The sequence below is a fragment of the Sceloporus occidentalis genome, unplaced genomic scaffold, assembly GCF_023333645.1.
Source record: "Sceloporus occidentalis isolate IW3139 unplaced genomic scaffold, rSceOcc1.0.p SCAF_59, whole genome shotgun sequence".
Classification (NCBI taxonomy): domain Eukaryota; kingdom Metazoa; phylum Chordata; class Lepidosauria; order Squamata; family Phrynosomatidae; genus Sceloporus; species Sceloporus occidentalis.
In genome coordinates this window covers 1,506,807-1,523,686 of record NW_028317039.1, presented here as the reverse complement: position 1 = coordinate 1,523,686, position 16,880 = coordinate 1,506,807, and the positions used below count along the sequence as shown (strand labels likewise).

At 43.1% G+C, this 16,880-nt stretch overlaps 1 protein-coding gene across 1 annotated transcript in view; it reads left to right on the top strand.

The window, feature by feature from the left end:
• LOC149287531 (inactive phospholipase C-like protein 1) overlaps nucleotides 1–16,880 on the top strand; it is a 174,914-nt gene that overhangs the window by 87,978 nt on the left and 70,056 nt on the right. The window contains exons 4-5 of the mRNA XM_089492690.1: nucleotides 11,371–11,446; nucleotides 13,084–13,193. Of these exons, the coding sequence (XP_089348816.1) occupies nucleotides 11,371–11,446; nucleotides 13,084–13,193 (186 nt within the window). The remainder of the gene's footprint in view (nucleotides 1–11,370; nucleotides 11,447–13,083; nucleotides 13,194–16,880) is intronic.

Sequence of the window (16,880 nt, the reverse complement as noted above, 5' to 3'; positions counted from 1 at the left end):
ATGAGAGTGCTTGGTTTATTCACAAGTGTGGATTGTCTCATGCAATGAGAAATGAACTTTTTCAAGTGTTTATTTAAAAATTGGAATATGTAACATTCAGCAGAAGAACTCCTCTGGACAGATTTTGCTATGTATATATCAATACAGTTATGTTGTGTCTTATCTCTGCTTCTACAAGTAAAAAGGTACTGAATTTAATCCTTTATGCTCTAATTGAGCTCTTATTCTGTAAAGCATTTATTTGAACCATAGCATCCCCCTGCAACCCTAACACATAGATAGTTTGCAGAAAACAATGCACCCAATGTTTTAGAATGCACGCAGCACATGTGAACAGCAGACGCTCCCAACTCCTTAATTTAGTTATAACCGATGGGGCCACCCGATTCGGCCGGTGACGGCACGCAAAATTTTATTTATAACTGACAATTGTCGGTTAAAGCATTATGGGGGCATGCTGCTTAGATGCCTGTATCTCAGGCTAAAGTATTCTAGCTAAATGATCATTGTGGTAGCCAATGTTGCCACAGTGATCATATAGCTATGAAAAGTCACATTCCCTTTTTAAAAATGGCCGATACAAAATTTTAATCCCATGATCCCTTTGATCATGGGGTTAAATTTAGCCAAAGGTCGAGGGAGGCAATTTTTTAAATCCTGATGAACTGCAAATATTATTAAAATAGGCCATTTAGCCTGTGTGGTACGTGAGTAACCATCTCATCCCTGGAGCTCCCTGCATTTTTACTGCAAAACTTACTTTTGCTGTAAAAGTGATTTTTTTCCCTTTACCATAATTACTTTGGGATTGTAAGGGGAAAGAATGGTGTGTGCTTCTGTGAGTGAATGGAGATATGAAAGGAGTATGAATGGTCAGTAAGTAGGGTTGAAGCCTTAACGTGGCATTACGGCTCAGGTAGAAAGTTAAATTATGGTACAAAAAGTACACATCTTGGCGCATCAAATGAGGGGCTGCATGTGTTTCTAGTACAAACCTGGAGTGCGCATGACACAAATGAACATGTCGCTATGGTTAGAAAAAACATATTTTCTTATTTTCTAGCCAAATCGACATATTCCATCATTATTTGTGCACTCAACTTTTGTCCTAGAAATACATGTAGCCCCTCATTTGAAGCGCCACGGGGTGTAGTTTCTTTAAATGTGTACTTTGTGTACCCTAATTTAACTTCCCAGATGTCTAGACCACTTTAACTTCAGATATGGCAGAAAATCGAGGTTGTCCCTGATCGGGGTGAGTGGGGAAGGAACAGTAGAAAGAGTGTCAGACCTGTAACGTAGCACGTACAAAGGGGTGAGGAGAGGCCAGGCCACAGCGACCCAAGAAGGGGAGGAGATCGGGAGACCCAGCAAGGCGCTCTCCACTCCCACCCATTGCTTGTGAGGCAAGGAACTGGTCCGCTCCACAATACTTAACAGGTGACACTGTTTTGTTTTGTGCACCCCCTTGGCTTTTTGGCTGCATGTTTTCCATGAAGACCACTTCTGACCAGAGCCCCACTGTTTTCTGCTAACGTTAAGCTGATGTCACTGCTGGACATTTTCCAATTGCAAAGGGAAGTAAGAATGATGTGTCTTTAATCTGCTTTTCCCTTGGCAAATACTGCATCTACAGTCCTCAAAATTGGCCATTTCTTTGTGCTCCATTAACCCCTTCATGACAATGACTGTTTTAAGATTTCTGTGCTGCTCGTGTTTAGCTGTAATTTTCTTCTTTCCCGTTTACTGAACCCACACAAGTTATATATTGTTTTTCAGGACAAGAAGGGCTTTCTTTAGATGTCATTGTTTTGTTTGTATCATATTATTTACTATAAAAAAGTATAAAATATGCTGAAAATTTAGAAAAAATGACTTTTTCAAGCCTTTTACTTGAAAAATCTTTTACTCATCTATAAAAGCTAATGAAAAAAACCCTGATTAGATTCTACTATTTGTCCTGAGTTTAGAAACACCCAATGTTTTTTTGATTTTTTTCTGCAGGTTGTGGGGTAATAAGCACAGGTAGCGTTTTGCTATTTCAAACCATTTATTCCAAATCTGGTAATTCTTCCTCCCATGTGCTATTTCGGGTATCTTTGAAGCCGGCCAATACAATTTACCCCATCAAACCATATATTTTTGAAAACTAGACACCCTAATGTAGTTCAAATGCTAGTATTTTAACTCTTTCCATGCACTAATTCTACCACTAACCTTTGTCAAACTTTGAGGTAGTCATTTTTTTCTGTTTTTTTCCCCACACACATTTTACTTCATGTATGAATTAACAGGTCCTGGTATATGTCACTGTCATAAAACACCCCAATATGTGTTCAGCAACATCTCCTGAGTACAGTGATAACCCACTGAATGGGTTTGCCTGGCTGTTTGGGGGCAAAAGGGCCACATTTGGGGCATGCACATTTTCAATGTTGAACTTTGGCATTTGGTGATCCACTGCCCATGCCCTATTTGGTAATTTCAGTGTGCCCCATAAAACCCTATATTTTTTAAAACTAGCCACCCCAGGGTACTTCAAATGCTAGTATTTTAACTCTTTGCATGCACACATTTTACCACCAGCATTTTTTCAAAGTTTGCAGTAGTAATTTTTGTGTGTATTTTCCCCCACATACGTACTTTAGGTATGAATTTACAGCTCCTGGTATATGCCGCTGACACACAACACCCCAATATGTGTTCAGCAACATCTCCTGAGTACAGCGATACCCCACATGCATGGGTTTGTCGGGTTTTGGGGGGCTAAAAGGCCACATTTGGGACTTGTGCATTTTTCTAATTGGAAGTTAGATGTGTGGTCATCCTTCCCCCGGTTAATTGTGACATTGTTGAAGCCGGCCAATTCAATTCACCCCATCAAATCATACATTTTTTAAAAGTAGACAACCCGTGGGCATTTAACATGCCAGTATTCTTTCCATGCGAGAATTGTTTTAAGCTAAAGCGCTAATTTTAGGACTTGCTCATAAAAAATATATATATATATATATATATATATATATATATATATATATATATATATATATATATATATATATATATATATATATATAATGTAAAAGGGTGAAGCCGTATTAGTCCAGTAGACACGATGTCAAAAAATAGAGTATTGCAGAGTATGCGGTGATACCGTTTTTCTATTGGACTAACATAATATTAAAAAGGCAAGCTTTTATGTTAGTCCAATAAAAAAGGTATCACCGCATACTCTGCAATACTCTATTTTTTGACATCGTATATATATATATATATATTTTATTTTTTTTTTGCATTTTTTTAATTTCTTTTTTTATATTTTTTTTAGAACTTGAAGGTTCCCCTGATGGTGACATCAGTGGGAAACTATTTTTACATTTTAACTTTTTTTTCCCCCCCGCAATCCGTAGGCAATATCCCCAAGCAAAGTAAAGGGATAACGCCATCCAGTACCCAAATAACCAGGCAAGACTAGTCTTTAGGTACTGATTTATTTTACACACAGACGGCTGGATATATCCAGCAACACACACATTAACATAAAACAAGATATTGGGATACAAACCGCCCCCTTAATCTGCCCCCCAGAGACAACAGGGGCAGTAACGGGATTAACAATACAATAGGGTCCCAACCTCCACTTCCTATTACTGACCCAAATCAGTTCCAGGGATGGCCGGAGTAAATGTCTGTAGTGGCGGAACTGAGGGAGGGTGGGGGAGACAGACTTTTACAACATTAAACTAAAACAATGGTGGTCACTCTCTGGTTGCAGATCCTGGCTGTCTGCCAGAGATAATCCCCTCAGCAAGTGATGGGATGATATACTGCTGGGGTAGCCACAGAAGTCTTTTCAAAGTCAGGACCCATAGTCAATAGGGGGAGGCTGGCTCTCAGGCCTCTCCAGTGGCCCCAGTGATGGAGGGTTCCGTCACAGTTATTTTCATTATTAATTTTTTTAATTTATTATTTTAAAGCTGTGCTCCATCGACTTGCATGGTTGAAATCAGTACCTGTATTCATCCTGCAAGTGGAGCCAGATTCTCAGGAAGGCCGGGAGAGACCCTCCTGTGAACTTTTTTCAACTCGATTGTTTTTTTTAAAGGACGCTGCCAACTTGCTAGTGGCAAAATCACTCGCAGTGGCGGCTCTACAGAGCGGTCACAACAAGTCCTGGGGTGGGAGTTTGGTGTCGCTGAATGCCTCGTGAACGAGGCATTTCAGCGACACCTTTGAAAACGGGCGTCATCAACAAATTTTAAAATGGGCGTCGTCTGCCAAACAGTGTATGGCAGATGTTGACGCCCCGGGGAGGGGCCAGACACGGCCCCTGATGCTGATCGTGGTGTTGCTGAATGCCTCAACGACAGCAACTCCGCTTGGGTGCAGAAAGCTAATGTAGATTATTTTCTGCACCCATTTGAAGTCATGGCGGTCCAGACACGTCAGTTGTCGCTAACCCTTTGTTTTCGGGTGATGTGCCCGAACCTTCAATTGTCATTAAGGGGTTTGGCTGTTTTTCACCGAGTTTAATTCCTCCTACACTGCTGTTCCTGTTTCAGTTAATGATTGTGCTTCAACCTACATATTATTTTGGGGATTTTTAGTACTTGTTTAATCATACACCTAACTATATGCCTACAAAATTATTGACTGTGCAATTGTACCTAGAACTTTTGATGCCATTTAGAAGGCAAAGGGTGGTCACATCAAATTTATATTTTTATATTTTAGATTAATATACAGTGTCCTCCACTGATATTGGCACCCTTAGAAAATATGAGCAAAGCATGTTGTGAAAAAAATGTCTTTATTGCTTAACCCTTTGATCCTTTTTAAAAAAAATACACATTTTCACATGGATAGCAAACAATTGCAAACACAGCACAAGTTTATTATTATTATTGTTTTATGTAGTTCCACCAGATTCCGCAGCGCTTTCGAAAGGGTAGACGGGACATAACAATTAGTATATAACATAACAAGATGACATACAGAAAAAATAGGTGAGGAGAGCTTTGCTCAACTGAGTTTACAATCTAGAGGGAGTTAGGGCATATTATACAAGAGGGAAAAGTGCCGATGTCAGGGATGGACCAGCCACATTAGTATAAGCAGGAAAGGGACCAGGAAGGGTCTTAAGGTGTAAGTTTGTAGGCGTCCTTAAAAAGTGGGTCTTAAGGGATTTTTTGAAGGACCGAAGGCAAGGAGAAAGACTGATAGGCCGTTCCAGAGGATAAGGGCAGCCCTTGAGAAGTCTTGTAAGCGTGCCTGCAAACTAGAAACCAGAGGAGAGGACATACAGAGATCATTGGATGAGCGGAAAGACTGGGTACAAGTGTATTTAGAAATGAGGGGATGTAGAGGAACTGCTATGAAAAGCTTTGAAAGTCAAGATTTTGAAATGAATCCTGAAGTGCACAGGCAGAGAATTAAGAGAATAACAGAGGGGAGAGGTGTTAGTAAAATGAAGGGAGAGGAAGATAAGTCTGGCAGCAGCATTCATGGTGGATTGTAGACGGGCAAGATAGGTATGAGCGAGACCAGCTAAGACAGGGTTGTGACAGGGCCAGGCTAGCTGGCTCATGTGTCATATGAAGTTTAGCCGGGTCACGGAGCACTTTTGTGTCCGGTTCTGTATACTGTGACCCGGTAATATATTATATTGTGTTTATTGTGTAACCGGCCCAGAGACTGATGTGGCTTCAGCCCCAGCCTTCAAAGAGACGATCCTATAATCTGGCTGGGGCTCTTAATCAGCCAACACAGCCCTGTCTGCCCAGACGGCACCCGCACTACAGGGGGGATAACACAGGTGGGGGAACCCATTGTATTCTGTAATCCCCTCACCTGATACATCCCCTGTATACTGACTGGATTTGTGATGGGATGTGGCTGATGGGAGTGGGGGTTGGGTTCGGTACACATTGCATTGAGATTGTATAAAGTTCTGTGTGTTTGTAATAAAGAGAGTTCTTCTTGGTTTTCTACGAATGGTGGTCTGGATGATCCGTGGATAGCTGAGTGCGATCCGTATGAGGGACTGACTGGTGATTCCTCAGCCCTCAAACAGGGGTACCCAGCCTTGGGTACGGTGACCCTGTAACATTGGTTGGCAGCGGTGGGAAGAATCCCACGACTTGGGTGAAATCCAAACCACCAACTGGGATTGCAGACGAGAGACACCAAGAGAGCTCCTGGAGGTTTGTAGCAAAGGAAAGGCTACTCTGATTGCGGACTGCAGAGAGATGGACCGGCACCAGGATGCCCCAGAGGAGAGCCTCGGACTGAGTGCTCTACAAAAGAACATTCTATGGCACCTATCCCTGTACCCAGGAGGGGCTACATCGGAGCAAGTGACGGCGGTGATTAAAATGTGTCACCAGGAACTGAGCCAGAGTGGGTCTGTATCTCCCAGACTAGGGGAACAGACCCCCAAAATATCATACCAGGATATCCAACCCTTCCGAGAACCAGAGGGTGAGACAGACCGGGTTACAGCCGAGGTGTGTGAGCTGGAACACCAGCAATGGCAGTTAGAGTCTGCGCCTGCAGATTGGAGGGATGATTTCTCCCATCCCCACTTCGAATCATACTGGGCACAGTACTGGACAATGTGGGATATACGAGTTCCACTCCTGGGGGAGAACCCGTTGCCGGAGTGGGAAGACGAATTGAGGGGTCTCATATATGCAGAGCTCGACCTCCAGAGCCGCTACCAGGGATTCTCCCAGCAGTTAGCAGGTGAAGACCACAGCGACCCTCTGATGCTGTATAGCCCCATCGACCCAGGACTGATATATGATGCCTTCCAATTTGACTCGTCCTTCGGAAGCCCGTGCCAGTACCGCAGGGATTCAATCTGGGACAACCGTGCAGAAGTCCTGGTTTATGCTATTCCCCCCGAGCTGGAGGCTGTTATGGATTGCCTGGTCCAAGAGGAATGGCAGCTCGAGAGGGACTATAAAGAATTGCTGCGGAGAGTGGAGCTCCAGGAGTTACAAGGAGACTGGGAGCATGGTACTACAACTTGCAGGAGTGGGACCGAGGTCCTCTTCACCTACTCCGCGGCCCCTGCCCTGGCGAGAAGAACCGAGGTCCTCGCCAGCAAGAAGAAGCGGAGGAGGAAGCCAAAAGCTCCGACCCAAGTCCTCACCAACAACCCTGGCTGCTCTACCCCGGCAGAAGAGATGACTGTCCCCACCGCCCGAGTAAGTGGCACAATTCCCCTCACCAAACCCCTAGCTATGCCCGTAGAAGCCAGTGCCCCAGACTGTCCCCCTGATTTCCCGAGTGTCCTGGGAGAAGCCCGGGTCACTGCCCCAGAGGTTCCCACTGAAGTCCCCGGTGACCCGGTAGAGGCACCGTTCCCTAACCTAGCGAGGGCGCCAGAGGGGCTGCCGAGTTCCCTGGGTCCTCTCAGTAGCCTGGCGCAGGCCCTGGTTCCTATCCCTGTGTTCTCCGAAGTGATCCCTGGTTCCCCAAGTGTCCTGGTAGAAGCCCAGGTCACTGTCCCAGAGTGTTCCTCTGACTCTCCCCGTGCCCAGGCAGAGGCACCTGTCCCAGAGAGGAAGATCGAGGGTCTGCTTAACCCTCCCGGTGGTCCAGTATTGGCACCTGTCCCTGCCCCGGAGTATTCCCCTGGGTCCCCTGAGTACCCCGCAAAGCTGCTTAGCTCGCCCAATAACCCTGTAAGGGCACCTGTTCCTGTCCCAGAGTGTCCCCTAGGTCACTCCAGTGTCCCGGTAGAGGCCTCGCTTACTACCTCTACGTGTTTCCCTGGTTCCCCGAGTGCCCCCGGCCCGATCAGCAGGGTTTTCCTTCCATGCAACCACCCTGGCCTGGCAGCTGCCCCAGACTCAGTTCCCAAGACTAGGGAGCAAGAGTCTCCAGGTGCCCCTGTTACCCCGGTGAGGGGGATAGCCATGTGCCCCCGGCTGAGCTGGGACCGTCCTCCAATTCACAGAGGACTACTGACTATCCTTTTGGGCAACCAGGGCCCTGGCCCACCTTCAATGGATGATTCTGACAAAGGGGGCCATGAACTAAGTCCTGCACCTTTGAACTTTGTCCACTCGGACAGCCTGCAGCAGACCCGTGTGGATCTGCCTGGTCTGCCGGACCGTTGGTCAAGGGGGAGATCTGTGACAGGGCCAGGCTAGCTGGCTCATGTGTCATATGAAGTTTAGCCGGGTCACGGAGCACTTTTGTGTCCGGTTCTGTATACTGTGACCCGGTAATATATTATATTGTGTTTATTGTGTAACCGGCCCAGAGACTGATGTGGCTTCAGCCCCAGCCTTCAAAGAGACGATCCTATAATCTGGCTGGGGCTCTTAATCAGCCAACACAGCCCTGTCTGCCCAGACGGCACCCGCACTACAGGGGGGATAACACAGGTGGGGGAACCCATTGTATTCTGTAATCCCCTCACCTGATACATCCCCTGTATACTGACGGGATTTGTGATGGGATGTGGCTGATGGGAGTGGGGGTTGGGTTCGGTACACATTGCATTGAGATTGTATAAAGTTCTGTGTGTTTGTAATAAAGAGAGTTCTTCTTGGTTTTCTACGAATGGTGGTCTGGATGATCCGTGGATAGCTGAGTGCGATCCGTATGAGGGACTGACTGGTGATTCCTCAGCCCTCAAACAGGGGTACCCAGCCTTGGGTACGGTGACCCTGTAACAAGGGTTACAGTAATCGAGGCACAAGATAATTAGGCTATGGACAAGCGCCTTAGTGGGATCTTGTGTTACGAAGAGACGTATGTGGGCAATGTTTGTTTTTAAGATGAGGACAGCAGTTTTTTGAGACAGACTGAATGTGGGGAGTGAACGATAGGTCAGACTCAAGGAGGACACTAAGGCAGTGAGCTTGAGGAGATGCAGAGATGATTGCACTATTGACATTGAGAAAAATGGATGAAGGAATGGAGGAAATATGAGGAGTTCAGTTATTGAGAGATTGAGTTTTAGGAAACATACAGACATTCAGTTAGAGACTGAGGCATGGTATTTAGTTACACAGTCTAAGAAAGAGAGAATAGGTAGATTTGGTTCTCACCAGCATACACGTGGTATTGGAAGCCAAAGGATGAGATTAGTTTGCCAAGTGAGGTTGTGTAAAGAGAGGGCAAAGGTATCCTAGAACTTTTCGGTACCTCCACTGATCGGGGAAGAGAAGGTTTTACTGAAGTGGGTGATGCTGGTATGATCAGAAAGATAGGATGTGAACTAGTTTTTAGCAGTGTCACTGAGACAAGGACCCTAAAAAGTTTGAAGGAGAAGAGGGTGGTCAACAGTGTCAAAAAAAGGAGAAATGTCTTGTAGGATTAGCATAAAGTAGCGGTCCTTGGATTTAGCATTGAGTAGTTCATTAGTAACTTTAGTAAGGGCGGTCTCAGTGTAATATTGAGGACATAATCCAGATTGAAGAGGGTCGAGTAAGGAGTTAGAGTCAAGAAATATACCGTATTTGCTCAATTATAAGACGACCCCCCAAAATCTGAATATTAATTTAGTGAGAAGGGACTGGATCTAGGGGACATGTGGTTGGGCAAGAGGAACGAAGAAGAGCCTGAACCTCATCTTCTATGACAGGAGAGATTTGGTTAAATGTAGAGAAGGAAATTAGTTTGGTGAATAGGAGAGTGAGAAGTCAAAGGGAGGGGAAGGGCAGATTGGGGACAGTGCTGATATATTACATATCCAGGAGTTTCAATTTTATTGTTGAGGTATGTTGTAAAGTTAGTGGAAGGGATAGTTGTGATACAGTGAAGAAGGGAATATAATGTAGTGAAGAGACTTTAGGGTTATGAGATAAGGAGGAGATAAGGCAGGTGAAGCAGACTTCCTTAGCAAGGAATAGTAGAGAGCAGAATAGTAGGAGCGCAGCATGCATTTGTAGTGAAGGAAGTCAGACATGGAATGAGACTTCCTCCAGCTAGGTTCAACAGTGAACTAGCGAAGATCTCTAGTTAGGCAAGGGGGGTAGGGAAGGAGTAGGAGGTAAGGTGAGAGAGCAGGATAAGAAAGTGGTGGTCAGAGAGGGGGAAAAGGGATCACATGCTAGAGAAAACTAGATCCAGTAGCGGAGTTAATATGCTGTGTGAGTTCAAAAGAGGAGGTAGTAGAAAGACATTTACAAGCTACGGGACTGAAAGGGGTATCTACTGGGATGCTGAAGTCTCCAAGGATGACAGAATGGATATCAGAGGAGAGGAAGTGTGGAAGCCATAAGGAGAAGTGGTCAAGAAAAATGTTAGCAGGGCCAAGGGGACAGTATATAACAGCAATGCATAAGGAGATGGGATTAAAGAAAACAGACAGCATGGACCTCATGGAGAAAAAATAAAGATGAACAGAAGAAATAGGTTACATGTAGGGGAGATTAGGAAGGCAAGACAATCACCCTTTCTGTCATCAGGTCTGGGAGTGTGAGTGAGGTGGAGGCTGCCATAGAAGAGAGGCAGTGTTACAAGAGGTTAGCCAAGTTTCAGTTTGCGAGCGAGGGAAGTAGAGGTGACGTGGGCATGTAAGGTTGTTAGTTTGTTACACACAGAATGTAGATTCAATAGAGCAAACGTAAAAGTATGGTAGCAGGAATGGCAGGGTATGTGGATACGATTGTTGAGGTTTCTTGAATGTTGAGTGGCAGTGGAAAGGGATGGAAGGAAGAAGGGAAGCCCAGGATTTGTCCACAGCTGCTAAAAGTAGAAGTAGAGAAAGTGCAAGAATAGGACTTGTGGGAGCGGATATATTTCTGGGAGCGAAGGGAGGTGGGGGACAGAGAATTGGAGAACGTGAAAAGTGCCTGAGATGAGAGAAGGGGAGAAGAAAGTAATGAGGGAGCAATACAGAAATAGTGTGGAGGTGCTGGTGGCTGTTGTTCTGTTGACAACGGAAGAAATTGAGACTAGCAACAAGACAACTGTGGATATGGTACATAGAGAATGATTGTGATAGTAGTAGAATGATAGTGGAGCATAATAACGAGTAGGCAGCAGTTAATGACTGTTCAGTATTGATTAAAAAGAGCTTCCAAGTTCCTTCTTCTTTATTACCTCCTTGTTGAACTCCCTTGGTAAACTCCTTAAATTGGCACTTGGTAAACAAGTAGAATACCTGTAGATGAGAGAAGAGAGATGATAAATAAGTTCATAATGATGAATATGGGATGAGTATGCAGTAGAATGAATCCCTTGGTAAACTCTTTAAATTGGCACTTAGTAAACTGGCACTTAAATGGAAACTGGGACAAAGATGAAAATTGCACAATTCACTTTAAGTTACTGGCTAACAATGAAAAGCTGGATTTGAATGATGATATGGTCAACAACATTTTTATAGTTTTCTGTTTTCTGCAGATGATACAAGAAAGCAAGTGTCTTATTGAGACAGCAGACATAATCCACGAGAAACTCTTACAGTGCCAGAAAACAGGTAGGTTGTAAGCCAATTAGTTGCTTCTGCAGAAGCATACAGTAACATTCTGTAGACCCTTCAAAGAGTATGTACTCATCTGTGCATCAAATATGTCCAGAGTTGTGTTTCATCTCAGCCCTTCTGCTAGCTCCTTTTTGTATTAAGCTTTCATGTATGAGATACATAGTTATTGTTCATGATTCCCCACTGTCCTGCTTTTGCAGGAAATGTGGATAATGGGCCAGCTTGGGCAGATCTTCTCATCGGCCCAGGGAGTCGATGGAGGTTGATGCTGTTGTAATTCCACTCCTGATAGGACCAATGTCAATGAAAGTTCTTAGATTGTTGTAACCAATATCATATACTGGCATTACATGTGGAATTCCATTGGTAATACACAAAAATAGAAGCCAATAGACTTAATGACTGACATTATTACACGTCATGCTCCATAGGAGCTGATCATTTCTACAAGCCTTGTAATTAACGCTGGTGTCTTTGTATAGACAAACACCAGGAATTACATCATATAGTAGCAAACATCAATTGGCACTTCACAGGGTTAAACGGAAAGATCGGTTTCCTCTCCTAAACCCTGTTGCTGTAATGCGTCGATATCGAGGCATTCAGGGGTATCTAGTTTTCAAAAATGTATGATGGGTACAAAAAAATTAAAAACTATCCTTAAGGGGTTAAATTGTATTTATAAGCAATCTTTTTACTAAGGTAAGATGAGAGTCCAACAGTCCTGTTTTATGCAATTTTTTTTTCGAGATTCAGAGAATGTAAGAATTTGATTCTGTACTTGAAGACACAAGTATAAACATCACCTGATAATATGTAACTCATTTATATATTTAGGAATATATTTTAGCATGTCTTAAAAGTTAGATTCTAATCAGGAAATACAATGGAATACAGGTAAATTTTTCCATAGCATTATTTTGAACGGAAAAAAACCAGGATAATTGTTTGTACATATTACTAATACTATCATTGATTGTACCTCTCTCCAGATATGACTCTAGTTGTGTAAATAAAATGTAACAAAGTATCCATGTAAATATAAGGATTGTGGCTCCCTCACTTTTGTGTTTTTGTTGATTGATTCCCCATCAGTATTTTCTAAGAGCCCCATTACACCATTTATTACTTTTTTTACATTGTAACTTCTCTGTAGACCAACTTCATAGTGGGGGTTATGGCATAAAAGTGTATTTTGTAGTTCTATTTATTATTTATTTACTTTATAATATTGTGTGATATTGTGTTTATTGGTCACTTTTTGTCTAATTTTTTTCTGATTAGTCAGCAAAGAGTTTTGTCTCTTGATGGCTCCAGCTTTAAGCTCTCTGTGCAGATTTTATTTTGTAACCTTGTTATATGCCTCTTTTTTGGGACAATTGCTTTTTAGTTCCTGATCATACCTCTATTCAGTCAATTAGTATGCTATAACCGTAATTGTGTGTCTGTCTATATTTTGCTTGTATTGGTAGTGAACATTGTTAATACTATTGTTCTGAGTCTATAGGACAAACCTCTTCACAGCATATCTGGGTCCTTATGTTTCTCTGGTTTGTACTGATCAATTTATACTGGGCTAGTTATTTTTGGTTAGTTGCAAATTCTATCTCTCATTACTTCTGTGTGTGTAGGTATGGAATTTCATGAGGAACTGCACAGTTTGGGAACAAAGGAAGGACTGAAAGGAAGAAAACTCTGCAAAGCTATAGAAAGCTTTGCCTGGAATATCACTGTGCTGAAGGTATGCGAATAAAAAGCATATTTTATACTACATTTCTTGTATAGTTACACATTTTAACTTGTTAATGAAAAGGGTAAAGATTAATAATAAGTCGTCAGATGGCTTTAAAAAATGTTTAATGAAAAGCAGGAAGTTCTGAATCTGTAGATGCATGCCTCTGTTCTACAGCTCTCTTCCTTTTTATGTGTTGCTAGGAATTCAGGCACATGGGCTACAATATCTAAACCCAATGCAAATCAAATTGCTAATTGAAGTGGAGAAATAGAGAAAATTATTATGGTAAAAGCAGAACATATTTCCTTGCTTCACTTCAAGACTAATAGACAAAGTTTTCCACAACGCTATCTTTGTAGAATTCAAGCTTCAAACTGATCTGTGACAGAAGATGGGCTTTAATTAGCAGAACATTTAAACTGAGAAAGATAATATTTAACAACAAGTGTAAACACAAATGTTTGATACATGTTACGTGTTATTATTAGCCCCTTCAGTCCCAAGGGGTTTTTAGTACCTCAATTCCTGGAGTAATTTTGCCATTTTTGCGGTATATCGGTTCAGCGATTATTCCCCGATTATTTTTTTTAAGGAGAAAGAGGGCTTTTTTGATACCATAGTTAGATAATTAGCTGACAATTTAGGATGAGAAATTTAGTAAAAACTAATGAAAATTAGAAAAGCAACTCAGTTTTTTATATCCTCCCCCTCTGAATCATCACAAAATAAAGTGATGGAAAATCCCCTCCAAATGTATCAATTCATTTCTGATTTCAGAAATACCTAATTTATATAGAATTTCCATACTTTCCCAGATCTTAAAGGGAACATACTATAAGGTGTACATTAATTTATACAAAGCTGTAGAATTTTTACATTAGGTATGATGGGATTGCAACTCTAATACCTACAAAAGTATATATTTATGTAAAGCAGACATTCCAGACTAGATACCTATCAGGGGTATTTGGGCGCTTTTCATGCAGCTATTTGGCCACCATTCACTGTCAAAGGTTGCCTTTTTTGCACAGGTTATGTGTTATGGTAGAGAAACCCAGCCAAAATTGTTTAGCTGCATCTCCTGATTAAGGAAATACCCCACATTTATTTATTTTTTCTAGAGGGCCATATCTATCCCTTACATATAGTATCCTATAGGGTAGTATTTTTCATACTTATGAATTAACGGGTTTGGGGGTTGTGAATGGGGACAGGGCGTTATACCTTTTAAATGTTGTGCTGGGGCAATCAGTTTAAGGGTTTTCTCTTTTTTTTTATTTAAGTTTTTAAAGCTCTGGGTGTTTCTTTGGGGCCCTCCCCATTCGGTATCTCTCAGGATGAAGTTGTGGCTGAAAGGGTTTTTGGGTAACAGGTGCGTGACTTACACAAGGGTCACTGCAAGCGGGACTTTTAAATCCGGCGCTACACAAAGCCACGCCCCCCAGCGGGACTCGGGACCGCCCAAGCAGGAACGCCCCCTGTCGGTTCTCAGAATGGACGGCCCCCTCCTGTGAGTCACTTGCTGGCTGCCAGGAGGAGAACAGAGTGGAGCAGAGACTCGTGGTCTGCTGCTTTACCGCGAGCAGGAGGGGTGGTGTCCGGACGAAGCTTCCCCGGAAAGGTAAGTTGTGACCAATGTTCCCTCTAATTTTTCTTGGGTGGTGTGCGCAGAAATTTTCTGTTGTGCAAAATTTTTCCCAGAGCCAAAATTTTGTGCGCACAATATGCTTCTACAGTCCATATAAAGGGAAGTTGGTGGAGCTGAAAACAAATCACATTGCAAGGGGGTAGAGCTATATATTTCCAACTCTTTTGACTCCATGGTCTTTTTTAAAGGTGAAATTCTCACTGCAAAAGTTAATTATGAGCGAATCACGAGCGGGGGGCTCCGGGCTGCATAAAGGATCAATATATATATATATATGTGTGTGTGTGTGTGTGTGTGTGTATGTGTATATATATATATATATATATATATATATATATATATATGTCAGGAACCAATTTTTCGCTGCCTGAACCATGGCTTTTTTATACCTGTGGCGTTTACATCTGCGACCACTAGTGGCCGCCCTCTGGAGCACTCAGAACTCAGGTGTGCCTTGTTACCTGGGTTGAGCCCTAGTCTACATCCAGCTGGGCCTTGTTACCTGGATTACCCTGCCTTTATGAACCTGCCCTGCCCTGCCCTTCAGTCAGGGCCTTTGTATTGAAGTCTATGGACCTTCCTGCTGTGGCTCTGCACCTGTACTGTTCCTGGTTCCCTGCTATTGTGTCCTTCCAAGTGGACTCCCTGCTATTGTGTCCTTCCAAGTGGACTCCCTGCTTTTGTGTCCTTCCAAGTGGACTCCCTGCTTTTGTGTCCTTCCAAGTGGACTCCCTGCTTTTGTGTCCTTCCAAGTGGACTCCCTGCTTTTGTGTCCTTCCAAGTGGACTCCCTACTTTTGTGCCTTTTGTACCCTTCCAAGCGGGCTCTCTGTCTGTCATGCCCTTCCAAGCGGGCTCTCTGTCTGTCGTGCCCTTCCAAGCGGGCTCTCTGTCTGTCGTGCCCTTCCAAGCGGGCTCTCTGTCTGTCGTGCCCTTCCAAGCGGGCTCTCTGTCTGTCGCGCCCTTCCAAGCGGGCTCTCTGTCTGTCGCGCCCTTCCAAGCGGGCTCCCTGCCAAAAGACTTATTACCTGTATTTTATTTTGCCATACGTCCGGTTACTTGCTTAGACTATATTACCCCTATTTGCTGGTCCTGTTATATACATGAAATACACTGCATTACCTGGATTTCTGTTTGTGGTGTCTTTGTTTGCATAATCATGCACCGTGGGTTACATACTGAACCCCAAGTATCCCCTGCGCATGGGCTCCTACCTGACCTGATCACCCGAGTCCTGACAATATATATATATATAATTTTTTTTTATTGGGAAAAACTGCATAACTTCTGTCGTTAGGCAACCATTGACAGGGGTACAGCATAACACCTATCACTATATACTGAGGCACACATTGACTGGGGTACAGCATAACACCTATCACTATATACTGAGGCACACATTGACTGGGGTACAGCATAACACCTATCACTATATACTGAGGCAGACATTGACGGTGTTGCAGCATAACTGCTATCATTATATACTGAGACAAATATTGACAGTGGTGCAGCATAACTGTTATTATTTACTGAGGCACTCATTGACGGTGGTACAGCATAACTGCTATCATTATATACTGAGGCAAACATTGACGGTGGGGTAGCATAACACCTATGACTATATACTGAGGCACGCACTGACGGTGGTACAGCATAACACCTATCACTATATACTGAGGCACAGCACAACACCTATCACTATACATTGAGCCAGACATTGCCAATAATGTAGCATAACCCCTATCACTATATACTAAGCCAAACATTGATGTGGTGTAGACCTACCGCTTCAGTGTCTGGCTTAGTATATAGGGATGCACCGAAATGAAAATTCTGGAACGAAAATTCAGCATTCACTTGACCGAAACTGAAAATGACCCCCCCTTTAAAAAAAACAAAAACCCACTTTATTAAAAATAACACACCAAAATTGGACAAAAAAACAATATTATATATGTATATATATATATATAGATACATAATTGCTAACAGCAATCACACTCCTATCATGCCCAGGCAGCCAGTACATGCTGGAACCTGGACATC